The sequence below is a fragment of the Colossoma macropomum genome, unplaced genomic scaffold (genome assembly GCF_904425465.1).
Source record: "Colossoma macropomum unplaced genomic scaffold, Colossoma_macropomum, whole genome shotgun sequence".
NCBI classification, from domain to species: Eukaryota; Metazoa; Chordata; class Actinopteri; order Characiformes; family Serrasalmidae; genus Colossoma; species Colossoma macropomum.
Window position 1 is genome coordinate 25,827,607 of NW_023494810.1, and position 14,828 is coordinate 25,842,434.

The 14,828-nt window shown below is 39.0% G+C and overlaps 1 protein-coding gene across 3 annotated transcripts in view; it reads left to right on the forward strand.

Annotated features, from left to right (window-relative positions):
* fhit (fragile histidine triad diadenosine triphosphatase) overlaps positions 1-14,828 on the forward strand; it is a 413,951-nt gene that overhangs the window by 341,719 nt on the left and 57,404 nt on the right. For all 3 annotated transcript variants that reach the window (XM_036560040.1, XM_036560039.1, XM_036560038.1), the window contains one exon: positions 3,946-4,014. In XM_036560040.1, the coding sequence (XP_036415933.1) occupies positions 3,946-4,014 (69 nt within the window). The remainder of the gene's footprint in view (positions 1-3,945; positions 4,015-14,828) is intronic.

Genomic DNA, 14,828 nt, shown 5'->3' on the forward strand with positions numbered 1-14,828 from the left:
ACCCACCTGCCTGCTCATGACTAAATCATTTTTAACTACCTATTATATATACTTAACTGACAAAAAGGTAGGCTAATAGACCTGCTTGCCTTGTCTTCTTGTCTGCTTCTAAAGACCACCACATTTCCTGGATAGTGTAGCATAATAGATACAGTTCAAAGAGCAGCTATACTACAATATGTCGCAGTGAGATGACCAATAAACATCAAGTTTCTTTTTTTTGTACTCTGTGCATATAAATTATAGGAATAAAACTTAATTTACCCCCATTTTGTATTTGCTAACAAACCTCCCAAACTGGCTGTTTTTCATGTTAAAAGATATAAGGTGAAAAAGACAAAGCTGTAATGTTGAGGGAAGAGACGATTAGCTTTTATTTTTTTTATCTAAAAGACTCTCTCGGTGTAAATTTCAGTCCACATGTGATCCACTGTAGCCTTTTTGTGGTCTAATTCTGGGTTTTATTTAACGTAGTGATGGCAAAATAATGAACGGCATGCCATGCATCAGTGCTGAATGCCGGCACCGATAAATGCAACTTCAATTACAACAATAGTTTTGAAGCTTTTGGAAAGTGTACTGGTATCTGGTGTACGATGGCCTTAAGTGTAGAAATTATTTAACCCTCCTGTTATCTTTAAACTTACTAAAAGCATTACCCCTGCAAGGGTAAACCTCACAAACATATATTGTAAAAATTAGGGGTGCGGGAAAAAATCGATTCTTCGATGCATCGTGATGCAGGCGTGAACGATTCTGAATCGATTCATAAATGTCAAAAATCGATTTTCTAAATATTTAATTTATAACGTAATGTTCATGGAACGCAAAAGGCAGAACTGGAAGTGGGTAAATGCAGCGCCCGGACAGTCTCTTGCGGCACATACAAAACAAAACAAAACAAAAACAAAACTGGATGAGCGAGAAATCCGACCGGCTAAAAAATATAAATGGGCTAAAAATATAAACGAGAGCGCAGATTTACTTCGCTCTGCTTTAAGCTTCAGCTATAGCCGCTTTCCTTCCATCTCCACCGGAAAACTTTTCTTTAAAACTAGAAGAGTTTCTTGTAAAATGTCTCAGCATCCGGCTGTTTTGCGAGGCTGAAGTCGCTTCTCGTTCTAATTTTCCCGCTGCTCCGCCATTTAAGGTGGAACGGGAAAATTCGTAAGAGAAGCGAGTTCATTTTCGCAACGTTTTAGAGAAAGACAGTCTCTCGTTGCAGATTTAACCAACTGTGCTGCTTATAAATGCAAATAAGTCCTCCAAATGTTCGTCTTAATCTCTGTTTTTTGTTCGCTACTGGTGAGGCCAGACTTTGGGGCTATGTGACCTGCTGTCTGCTGTCTGTTCTCAGTTGTTGAGAACCAGGGCTTTCGCGCTATGCTGCGCACTTTGGAACCGAGATTCAGCATCCAGTCTCAAAAATACACCCCCCCCAACACACACACACTCTCTACAACGAGACCAAAACCGAAGTTATAAAATGACTAAAGAAAACGGGAAGGATGGCTATAACCTGCTGCATGGACACCCATTGCCACTGGATCTTATTTCAGGGCAGCAGCGCATTTGATCGCAGATGAGTGGCAGCAGCGTCTCTGAATGAGAGCCTCCTAGTTCACTTGCCACATCACTTCCATTTGATTTATTAATAAACATATTTTAGATATTTAAAGCAAAGTATTTGTAATGATCCATAATGCATTTACATTATGGATCATTACAAATACTTTGCTTTAAAACTACCAAGTCCTCAGACAGTAGGAAGATGGAAATCCTGTATAGAGAAAAAAGATGCATCGAGATGCATCGATAATCGTTTTATAATCGCATCGCAGCCCTCTGGATCGGAATCGAATCGAATCATGAGGTGCCTAAAGATTCCCACCCCTAGTAAAAATACTATGCATCAATACACAGGTCAAAGTTTCCACCAGGGGACCCCCAAAGACCTTTGCCATCATTCGAACCCTGTCTAGAATCTTTTCTTCACATTCACTCTGGGTCGTTTGTTCCTTTTTCTGGACATTCTTAGGACAACTGCACCACAATAGATGTCTGGATTCGTTTGTGTTTGCTTGTCTGGTCAGTGTGCTCTGGCCTTTACAGAATTGTGGAGCAGTGGCGCTTCTTAGTGCATCCAGCATCTACACTCTTAAAAGTAAAGGATACCAAAAGGTTGCTTGGAGCGAACCACTTTTCCATGAAGAGCCATTCAGTATGCAGAACATGCCCATCAGCTTGTATTACAAGTGCATTTTGAGTCAGCAGGTTCTTTCACTTAGCACTGTGTTGAAAATATTTTCTGTGGCAATCGACTGTATGTTACAGACACAGCAAAGATCAGCCTGAATCAACACAACAGAATAAAAGAGAATTAGGAACCCTGGGTCAATAGCCAAAGTGGAACTCTGTAGAAAGTAGGTTAGGTTGCACTGCAAACAATAGTGTCTTTTCAAATGAAATGATCTTAAATCTAGTCAATCTATCTAATATTTCCCATTTTGAGATCTTTGTGCACTTTGTTTTTGGTCATTTTATCAAGAAATATTATCTCACTATACTGGCAGATAAGTTTGCTGGTTTCCTGCACATTTCTCAAAACAAGCAAAATTATCTGCAAATATAATGAGATAATTTTGCTCAATAAAACAACTCAAAACAAGCAAAAATGTCTATAAATGAGGTAAATAATCTTAAATTTAGCTTACAGCAATGACAACAGGAGCAATATTAGATTTGTTGACTACATTTAAGATTATTTTACTTGACAAGATACCATTTTTTGCAGTGTGTATAGTTGATTATATTATCATTTGAAAAAAGTACAAATGCATCACTATGGTTAAAATATGGAAACTAAGCCAAGCTTTGAATGCACTGTTGTGATGGCATAAAAAACACTTACATACAGTATTTCCACCTCTTCAGCAGCAGATTAGCCTCGCCCATTATTGTTAAGGTTATAAGGAGTGTTTCAGCCCAGACTGCTTTTTCAATGGGACACAATACAGGGCAGCCAATCAGAACAGAGTCTGTTTACATACTGTCCTATGCAAGGGTTTGGACAGTCAAATTACATGTTCTGTTGATTTTCAAGGAGAAAGTAAGTTACCACATCCTGCACATTTCAATGCATGGCTACTAATTATTTGCTAAATTTAACACACTGGGGAAATACTCATTAATTTTGAAGCTATAAGGAGTGTTTTAGCTTGACCTGCTTTTTAAATGATTCATGCCAATCAGAACTGAGATCATTTCCATATCAGTCAGCCTGTTAATTCTAAGGGAGAAAGAAAGGTTGTGTAAAAATGAATTCTGTCTGGTTTTGCTGCATAAACCCACTCATAACTGAGCTTCAAGGGAAAATATATGAAAGACAAGACAAATGTAGTATAAAGGCTCTTTAAAGGGAACTTGAGCAGTATAATGTTTTCATATAATGCAATAAATACAGCACCTCAGGTTTTGTTTAATTAAAAAAAGAGCCAGTTGTGCTGGGACTGGAATAACTTTGCTAATGTGCACCCAAGGAGAGCGGAGTTTCACAAATCTGACTGTACAGATGGTCGAGTTTGTGACAGCATATTGCGGCGGGGAACTGCGAAGGACGTCTGACAAAGTCAATTTAAGTTTTAAAAGAGTTAAAAAAGAAAAAAAGCTTAAGTCTCTGAGGTTTACACATGTACGCTTGGTGGAATTTACTGTAGCCCTCTGGTGATTTAGAAATAAATAATATTTTGTGGCGGAAAACAGCACAGCCTGCCGCCAGATTGTGAATTAATTAAGTACTGTATGTGTGAGGATAGTGTGTTTGGTAGAGCATACCGGTGTGAACAGAATGCCCGGCTGACTGTCTCCTCGCTTCTGCTTCCCCGCACGGCCCACTAAACCTGTTTTGATTAAAGCTCTCCCCGTTTGTTTTCTCGTGTCTTGCAGCATGTCCACGTCCACGTGTTGCCGAGGAGAGCCGGCGACTTTGAGAGGAACGACAGCATCTACGACGAGGTAACGACTTGATATATTGTCGAGAAGCTGTGGCAGGTTGCATGCACCGTTCACATCAAGACCTAGTAAATACACATGGGGGACACTGCTGTGATGGCGCGCTCATAAACATTGCCGGCGTACCAGATTGTGCATCCTCAGGCAAACTGTAAATACAGTAGTATAACAAGGCCCAGAGCTGCTGTTGCTTCTCTTTATCACGTCAAGAAGCATCAAGGATTTCATGATTTTGCTATCTTTGGAAACAGATCTCATAATGGCCTAGTGCTTGGAAAAATTACATGATTCAGATATGTGCACATGGGCTACATTAATAGAATTTTGCCTTTTATGTTAAACGCTTTTGGCAATAATTATGTTCTAGTGTGATTTGTTCATGTGGAACTGATCCAGCATATTTAAAGGGGAATTAGGCAGATTTTTCAAAACTTCTGCATAATTAAATGGATAAAATATAAACAAAGCCATTCAGAGTGGTTTGATGTCCAAAGCTCCATTAGGGAGAAACTTATAATTCAGAATTGTTCACAGAGGTGGTGATAGGAACCAGACGTCTGAAGAGTTTAATACCTCTAGAAGATAACTCACATAAAGATATTATGTGAAATGGTTATGGATATGCTGCCTAATGCCTGAGACATCGTTTTAGAGTAGCTTTATGAAGGTTAAACCTAGAATGTATTTGTTTTTAAGTCCCATTAATGATGGAAAAGTACATACAGAGCATTTTAAGGCAAAATAGTCCCCTTAAGGAATCTTTTCAAATGTATTTTTTGGTTATTTTATTTTTATCAACATTACATACAAACACATCGCTGTTGCCGAAACAAAACCTTGTATCTCCATTTTTGTCGTTTTTCAGTTTTTGACATCATTTGGAAGTGCCTGTTTCCCTTTACATTGTATGTGAAGTTCATGATGAATGGACCAAAAGAAATGGCACAAAATGGCTTGGAAAAAAGTCTGGTTCCATTGACTTACATTAAAAGTAAAGTATGTTTTTTCCTTCCCCTGTAAATCATCTTTTGGAGGTATGAGGTTTTGTTCCGACAACAGCGATATGCAAGAGTTTGAATGGTGATTTTTCAAGTGAAAACTTAAAGGGGAACTCCACTGATTTTTTAAAAAAAATTTGCATAATTCTGATGGTGCAATGTAAACAAAGTCATTCCGAGTGGTTGATGTAAAATGGCTCATTTTAGAGAAAGCTATAGACTTCTTTACAGTGGTGGTGATAGGAAGCAGGAGTCACAATGTCTACACCAGAAGTATAGCCATTTTACTCACTATCAATTTTACTTACTCTAATTTTTTGGGGGACTTTTTTTTCCTTACAACACCCTACATGTACCCCTCCACTATGAATGGATTAAAATAAACGTATTAACAAGACGTTTTAGGCCAACATAAAACTATGGAAAAAAGTCTCGGCATCGGGCAGCGTCTTCATAATAACTTTCTGTGAGGGAGCTTTTAGAGGTGGATGTTTGGTTCCTATCACAACCACTGTGAACAATTCCCACTCTAAATTTCTCCAGAATGGAGCATTTCACATCAAACCACTCTGAATGACTGGGATTACATCTTAACCCTTTAAATATGTAGAAATTTTGAAAAATCGACAGTTCCCTTTTAAAAGGAAACTAAAAAGAAATAGCACAATTTCTCTTTATTTGCCGAGTTTATCATATTGTGGGGGGAAAAACACATAAAATATAAAATGTGCTTTTTCACAGACCTCATTTTATGTTTTATTTTCTTTCCAATATGTTAAATTCAGCAAACAAGCAGTAATTGTGCATTAAAATGTAACGAATGTGTTCACCTATTTCAGAAAATCAACAAAACGTCATGTGACAAGGGGCGCCCAAACTTTTGCATAGAACTGTTCTGTGCAAAAACTCAGTAGACATGTGTAGGTTCATTGGTCATTTTAGAAAGTAAACAAAATGGCTATATTTGCATTATAGACACCATGACCCCTTTTTCCTATCACCACTTTAAGAAGTCAGAGTCAATAAGTTTCTTTACAGTGAACCATCAAACCACTCTACGATCAAACTATGCAGAAATGTTGAGAAATCGTTGGCTTTTCACCTTAAAGCACTGTTTCTTCCAGGTTGCCGCACACTGCAACTTTGTTGGTTAAAAAAGAAGGCAAATGTACTACAATGACAAATGCATCATGGATATAGAAATACCTGCAAGGCCTTTCGGTCCCACAAGATATGATTAGCTGCTGAACCACAGTATTCTGACACCAAATAATTCAGTTTGCTATTTCCATATGTATTACTGTGACATTTTAAATGTGTAATCAGCGATGCCATACTGAATGAATACCAACCACTATGGTCTTTTCTAATAACCACTTCTAATAAAAGCAGCCTTGGTTTATTAATACCCCGGAGTGCTTCAGGGAGAAATGGAGCACCTCGGCACTGCTAGCCTTACCGCTGTAATACAAATATGCTTGTTTTTAATTTGCATGTGATCAAAAGGGCTATTGTGAGAACAGTTCTGTCATAAACACACACACACATGCATATATATATATATATATATACTCTTATGTGTGCTAGTTAGAAAATGAGAAGCATTTTTCTCAGAAATGGTCACGCTTCGCTATAAATAATCACTGCTAAACGGCAGAGCGCTAAACGTTTTATAACCTGAGCAAAGGACGTTTACTCCCTCATAAAGACTATTTAAGAAACAATGGATGAGTTCAGCTTCCCGGTGCCTCTGAGGATTACCTTGGGATGCGCTGAATGGCTGCCATACTGCCGTTTGTTTCTCCTTTTTTCCAGATATTGTAAGTGACATGTGTAGGTGTTCTGAATGTTCCGTTTCAAGGCCTGAAGAGTTATGCAGTGAGTGCTTCGTAAGCGTAGCAAGTTATTCAGGATCATTTAGGTCTGTGTTGGTCTGTATGATGAGCCAAAGCAATCACTGAGCTAATAAACAACTATGTACTATGCCTGTTGTGCTAATTTTAGGAGCAAATAGGAGGCATTCTGTCCAAAAAAAAACGTATGCACGTTGTTTGCATACATATCTATGCATGCACTTGGAAGCGTTTCTCTCCCACGTGCATATGCATTTGAGGGAAGATCATGCAAAAGTGGGAGGTGTCTGCAAAAATGGGTGGGGATACTGGAACTGTGGCTGATTATGTATTCCACTTGGTTTGCCAAAGTTAGGGAAACTAGCAGCTGCTAGGTTTGTGTGTCAGTTTGTGGTTGGCGTTATGTCCATATAAGGAACGCTGGGTCTAAGCTGTTAGCTGTTCACCTTTATGGGAAAAATGAACGTGCCGTCTTCCAAAACTGCTGCTATCATGTCCCGTAGTAAACAAAAGAGTTCCAAAGCCAAAGCACTTCTCCTACATACAGTTTCCCCCTGATCTCCTGAATAATAAGGTTGTTAAGGAGTGGGCATATAAATAGTGCTACATCAAACTGCCAACTTCACTACTACACTTAGAAAAGCTTGTTGGTTTGTGTGGGATATTTTGTTAACGTTGCCAGGCATGTAAAGTTAATGCAGTATGCGACAGTGTAAGCTTGCATGCTTCAGTATTCATATTCGACTCCTTGAAAACCTCATAATTCAGAGGATCCAGTGATCCAGTGGGAAAAATAATGCACACAGGACAAAACATATCAGGTTTGGAACATTTACATTTATGGCATTTGGCAGACACTCTTATCCAGAGCAACATTTTACACAGATAGGCAAGGGTAGTGTTAGGAGTCTAGCCCAAGGACTCTTATTGGTATAGTGTAGGGTCCTTACCAAGGCAGGGGACTGAACCCCAGTCTACAGCGTAGAAGGCAGAAGTGTTACATTTACTCTATAGTGTCTTTCCCTATAGAGAAGAAAGGCTTAGACCATATTAGTCCCTAGTGGTTCCTGTAGTTCCATCAGAGCTTTATATTTAAGCAAGGGAACATGTGTAGCTCAATTAGCATGCATTCATATTAGCTATAGCCCTAGTCAATGGAATTTGAACTTCATTGAACTGTTTTTTGTAACTTAAACAGTGTATCTATATCAAACGATTATGCAAATAGATACATTTTTATTCTTCGAAAACGTTCTTGTAAGAAAAGCATGATAATCCAGAAAAAAAATGTTCTGAAATATTTTCTTAACTTTACGACAGCCTCACTTGGCAAGGTAATGTCTAATGAGTTCTACAAAATGTTGTTATGAAAATGAACCAAGAGCTATTTTCCTATTGGCTGTTTCCTCCACCATTACTTTTTATTCTTATTTGCTAAAATTTTTTGGTTCAAATATTTGAAAACCTCCTAATTTTTTTTCCAAGAAATGCATTTAAAAACATTCTTACAGACTTCATAGGGCTGCTTTCCTGAACGAGAATTAAGCCTATTCATGGACTGTGTTTCCCTTTCAGTGGAAAATCTCCACGCAAAATCCTGAGTAGTCCAGGACGAGGCTTAATCCCCTGTCCAGGAAAGGGACCTTGGTGTTCATCTTAAAGTCCTTTTCAGAATTTTTTTCCCAGAAAAGCTTTTGAATTACTGTCTCTCCATTTGTTTGCGTGTTGTGTCCATCTGTCTCTCTCTCTCTCTTCTCTCACTCCACTGGCTATTGTCTCTCGCTCTTGCTTTGTCACACTCTTCTCTTTCCCCCTTTGTTTCTCTGTCTTCCCCCTCTCGTCCTTCTCTTTCCCCGGATCGAAGGCCTTGTCTCCGCTGAAGCTGATCCCGCCACCGTGAGGGTGTTTATCCTGAAAGCGCTAGGCATGGGCCTCGCGAGTCCGATTTTATTTGTCACTTTATTTAGACGACGTGACGCTCGGCGGCAGACTCACGCAGTGTGGTCATAAAGTGCCTGACAGCGTCTCTCTGAAAGATCTCCAGCGCGGCTTTTTGCGTTCCCTCCCGCTCTGATGTAGCAGATGGCAGTTCCAATTTTCTTTGCAGTGTCACCTTGCCAGAAGACAAAAAAATCACAACTATCGTCGCACATCGTGCTTGTTTTGTGCGTTTCTGTTCTTTTGTCTCATTCTTTAACGCCCGAACTTGTCAGGAGATATAATGGAAGAGGAAAGAGCACAGTTTTAGTCTTCCACGTGCATTCGGTTAATAATCCAGGAAAAAAGATTTCATCAAAGGATGCCACTGTTGCGAAAAAGTGTGGAACGGGCCTACAGACAATGACAGCAATTAACGCTTTGTATTCGTCCCTTGTTACTTCTGTCTCGTCGGGGTTTCTTCTCCCTAATGCATTAACTGGCTATTAGCCAATATGGGCACTCAGGTGTTTAAAAGAAAGCTTGTTCTGTGAGAGAATAGCAATACAAGGCCCCATTGTTGAGGTGCATTGTCAGCTTTAGCCTTGCTAGGAGCTTTCTAAAGGACCTCTCATTACCGCCACAGAGGTCAGTGGATAAAGCACAGTCAGCTTCCCTTAACACCTCTTTATTGGCTGTAAATGTGGAAAAATGAGGGAAGAAATGTACTCCTCAAAAGTGCACTGCATAACAGGGCCTTTTCATGTCAGCGGCGCGAGAACAAGACGTTAACGGTTAAACAGTCCACTTCAGAATTAGCCCTGCCGTAATAGGCCTACTAGAGGGGTAATCAATTTTGATTCCCTCTAACTAATGAGCTAACCAACGTTCAATAACATCTCCTGGCTAAAAAAAAAAAAGATAAATGTTATCAATGAACGCCTGCAGAAGCAATTGGCAGTCACCTTATTGTGATAGGTGAGAGAAAGTTCACACACGAAGCAAACTACAGTGTCTAAGGCCTTCTGCTCAAGACACAAGCCAAGCAAAAGCATAACATTTCAATGTTCAGTGTTCAGTGGTTTTACATATTGGTATTGTGAAGAATTGTGGTATGTATTCATGTTTTGTTGCTTTCTCTTTACTAAACCTTGTCAAATATTTAGAACAAACTGTCCGCTCCCACGTCTATACAGTCCTACACTGCAAAAAAACAAAAAATCATCACAATTGTGATGTCATAACCATTTACACAGTTGCATATAACTGCCCATTCAGCTTAGAGCAGTTCAGCTTCCTTTGCACACTGAAGTTTTAGGGAGTGTTGTCTCTGCAGACTGTCTGTAGCACAGCTATTAAAGTGGAAGTTGAGGATAAAATGGTTCAATGTTCTTGCAAATGGAAGCAAAGGGATCACTGCAGCCTTCCGAAGTATCCAGACATTGGAAAGGAGTGGCTGAAGTTGGATTTTTCCCAAGTCTAAGCTTAAAAATGTGTTGTCCCTTTCAGCTCTGACTGCTTTTCTGAATGATGCACAATACAGGCCAGCCAAAGAGAATACAGGTCATTTGAATATACAGTCATATCATCGCTGTCCAAAGAAAAACAAGTATCTCCAAAATGATAACTTTACAGGAGGCGACGAAAATGTGTAACCTTTAATGTAAGTTAATGTAAAGATATTTTATTCTAATTGATTTTGGGGCATTTCTATTGGTCCAATCATCATGGAATTTTCACACAATGTAAGGGACAGCTGTCGTGTTCAAATGATTTAGAAAAATAAAAATAGCCACAAAATGGATATACATATTTTGTTTGGACAACGATGATATGCAAATGTGCAAGTTTGGGAACTCCTCACCTAATTATATGTTTTGTTGATTTTCGAAAATAAAATAAGTGCACAACCTCTACAGAGAACACACTCTAGAGAGGCATAGTCAATGTTTATTTGCTCACTAACATGTTAAGGAAAAAATACATGTACTGTGGCATGTACAGAGGATATGGCATATTTACTATGATGTTTTATTTTTTCCCAATGTTAAATTCAGCAGATAATTAGAAATCGCCATGTCTGTGTTCCCAGCAGAGGAAGTGTTCACTTATTTTTACCTAGAAAATCAACAAAACTTAATTTAGCTGGGAGTGTTCAAACTAACCTTTGCTAACAACTGTATCAGTCTTATAGGCATCGGTCTACACTTTAGGTGTAGATGTGTAAACACTGTAAATTTTAGTACCCCGAGGTGCAAGTTTTGTAAATGTTCCCTCAAAGGTACAACATGGCTTTTTAATGTACTTTGAGTGAGTTTTACCTGTGCACCATGTTAACTTTCCTAGAAGAAACACATAATTTATAGCTTTTCATATCTTAACTTTTTTGATGAAAAAAAAAAATAATAAAAGTGTATGGGGTCAGTGTAATCTAATTGCTTGAACATGTTGATGTAATAACACAGTCTGCCTTGGTACTTGGAACACTATCTAAGGTTTAATTAATCAAGGGTTTAATTCAATCAAAGGTCTAATTGAAATTTAGTTCAAAATTATTTGTGGCTGGCCTAAATTTTTGAGTTAATTCAACATCAGTAAGTTAACAGAGCAACATTCTATGCAGACTTATTTTCCAATGTTCAAAGAACTTCAAATTTTCAGTTGGCTATCTTACTTTATAAAGTTAGAACTACAAATCTATTTTTACAGTGTACTAAATATTTTGGACCAACTGTCTAAGCATTCAACCCATCATTGGACGTTCTCTCCCCACACGATACCACAGCCTTCCAGAGGTCAAAACTGTAGTTATGGAATAACAGAAATTTGGACCATGCTTGAAACCCATCTTCCAATCTAACACCCTATAAATTCCCATCTCCTACCCTTCATTTGCCATTAATAAGTTCTCACAATCCCCACCAGGACCCCATCTACTGTTCATCAGTCCTTTGTCCGTCCTACCATCCAAAAATGGCCGTAGCTCCAAACAAAAGCCACCCGGAACTCCAGCCCAAGTTCTGAGAGTTCCCTGAATCAGTTTCCCCACATACTATGGCCAGATGCTGAAGGCACGGTCCAAACTGGCAAAATGTAAGTTAGGAGAACTTCTGACTAGACTACGAAGTATGAGTTGGGTGAACTCTAGTGTCTTTAACTTGAGCTAACTCAAGAAAGCCATGAAGTATGTTGCCTTATCACTTTAAGTGTCACTTTTTCCAGGAAAATGTCAATATCTTGGCCCTTCACAATGACTAAAAACTACCAAAAATCATTATGACTTTCCACACAGCTTCCAGTGGCAGCACACCAGTTCTGGTGGTTTAAACTGGGTAATTGGTGTTGCACAAAACTCAGCGTCCCTGGAGAAGGGTATGATAGGCAGAGGAAACTTTAGAACAAAGTGCTGAGGCATTTCTCTGCCAGCATCAGCTGAGAATAGGCCTCTCTGATAATATCTCTCATTTCCTATGCCGGGTCACGGCACCCTGAAAGAGTCTCCGCGGGCCTGTAGAGTGCATTTCACTTATTTTGTTCTCTGATTATGTCCTTTCATTTCTCTATTTGTCTGTCCAATCAATAAATGCTCCCCAACCTCGCCTCAGTTACCAAGAGGTCCAGCTATTGCCACTGTGAAATCTAGCCTTTCTCTCTCTCTATCTGTCTCTCTCTCTCTCTCTCAAACCCTGATGCCATTTGATAGCTTTGTTCATTAGATCTTTATCAATGGCTCTGGCCACAAGCTGTGAAGATACTGAGCTGGGAAGTGATCATATTCCGAGGACACACTCAGTTGTTTTCGGAGCATGATTTATCTCCAGACTCCCTCTCCTCTCCGTGACAGCGTTATTAGAGAACGTAAAGGGGGAGAGGGCAATGTAATGAGAAATATCAATGTATCCTCATGTTCCTCCCTTCGCTGACAGTATACGATCCATCTCCCTGACACTCACCTAGTTAACATTTTTATCAGCGGGACAGAATTTTTAGCCCTCACCTCGCGGCGAGGCTGGGGGCCTCCACTAATAGTTTAGATAAAGATGAAGAATCTGTGACGTCCAGCTTCTTTGGATAAATGATGAATGATGAGGAGGGAAGTTTTGTGCCTTTATTTGTTGCATTGTAACTTTTTTCACTGTGTGGCTAAGAGCAATGGCTTTTTCACCCAAATGGGAGGACTTTGCTAGACACATTAATGCTCCAAAATGCTCCAAATCAATGCTTTGATATTTTAATATTACTTAAAAATTATATTTAACATGGTCATCTTTGTTGTTGTTTAATAACCTAACATTTCAAGTGGAATGCTCCTGCCATTTTTCCATTTTTCTTCAAAAACTGCTGCATACTTTTGGAATAATAACAAAACCCACTCATTTTATTCCCTTGTGATGTCAGCACTCATCAGCTCTCAAACTTTATAGCTTCTAAAACCCTCTTAAACTGACAAGTCCAAGCTTTTATTATGCACATCTATAACTTGTCCATATATAAAGTGTCCAGTAAATGACAGATGTATTTTGCCAAAATTCCACCCATTTGATTCAAACTGGGTGGTCCTAATCTTGAGTAATGCTTCAAGAGTAACACTGACCAATCACAAGGTTAATGTAGCTTGTCCCAAACAGCTTTAACAAAACTATGTGTTTCCCATGGTTTCCCTCTGTTAGATTTAGAGAAACATATCAAGCGAAAGCTAACAACCAAGCGAAAGCTAGCCTAGGAAGAACAACCAAGCTGTCAAGCTAGCTCATCTGTCTGCTGGTCGTCCATTTGTTCATCCATTCATCCATTCATCCGTCCAACTGGCCATGCCAGCAGTCTGTTTGTGCATTCCTTGGATGTACATCCACCAGTAAAGTGTATTCAAACCACACCTTCTTTAAGATGTCGCCATATAACGGCTGAACAATGTTGGGAGCCATGAACACAGTATGGTCTACAACTCTTCCAGAATATGCAGAGCCTGTTTACACATTTCTCGTCACTATATTGTTGTGTTTAGGTCCGCTAGCAGGCTCGTTTTCAGTTTCTGTATACTATTCTAAAAATAATGCAAGAATAATTATCCTTCGAATGTAATAAACCTAAGGGTTGAACCACCTTTGGGCTAAAAGATTATCCACACTTTGCTCACATTTTACAATCCATCTATACTGTCAGCGAAGGGAGAAACGTGAAGATACTTTGATACAGAGCTTCTCAGTCTTGGTCCTGGAGTATCACTGCCCTGCATATTTTTGAGGTTCCCCTGCCCCCCATACATGTGATTCAGCCAATGAAGTAATTAACAAGCTCTAACAAGGTGAGCTGGGTGTGTTAGAACAGGGAAAACAGTACTTGCAATAATATACTGATGCTTTTAACAATAGCTTGAAAAAATGAAAGTCTAATTATTATTGAGGCAAAATCAAAAGTTAAAATTAAAAGTGAATTTCACTGGTTTTTCACCAGAGGTTGTGCATAATAAAAAAAAAGAGTCATTCCTAGTGATTTAATGTGAAACGGTTCATTGTAGAGTCAGAGTTTCTTTGCAGTGGTGTGATAGGAACAAGGGGTCATGATAGCTCTTTAACTGACTATCCAGAATGTACATATCTACTGAATTTTTATATGTAATGCTAATAATGGTAAAATAGTGTTTTAAGAATAAGAATATTTAAATTCTTCATTTCATCAAGCATGTAGTTGGTTTCAGGGTCGCTCCAATAGTGTTTGCTGCGTCTCGCGGCAACACTGATTGCTTATTTCCGGTATCGCCATCTCTTTTCACACATGTGCAGACTGAGAAATCCGAAAGGAATCAGAGTAAGAGTTTACATGCACTGAGAAATCTGATCACTGAGCTAAAATCCAGCTCTCTTTCTCAGATTTCTTAATCGGATTTCTAGACCTTACTCCGATCTAAGAAATCAGAGTATGCTGACCATCTGAATAATCAGATAAATGCAGAAATGCGATTATGATCAGATTATTGAGTGCATGTGAATGCACTCAGTGTCTCAGACATCAGGCAGTGGATTTTCTCTGTGAGGTAGTTTTAGTAGCA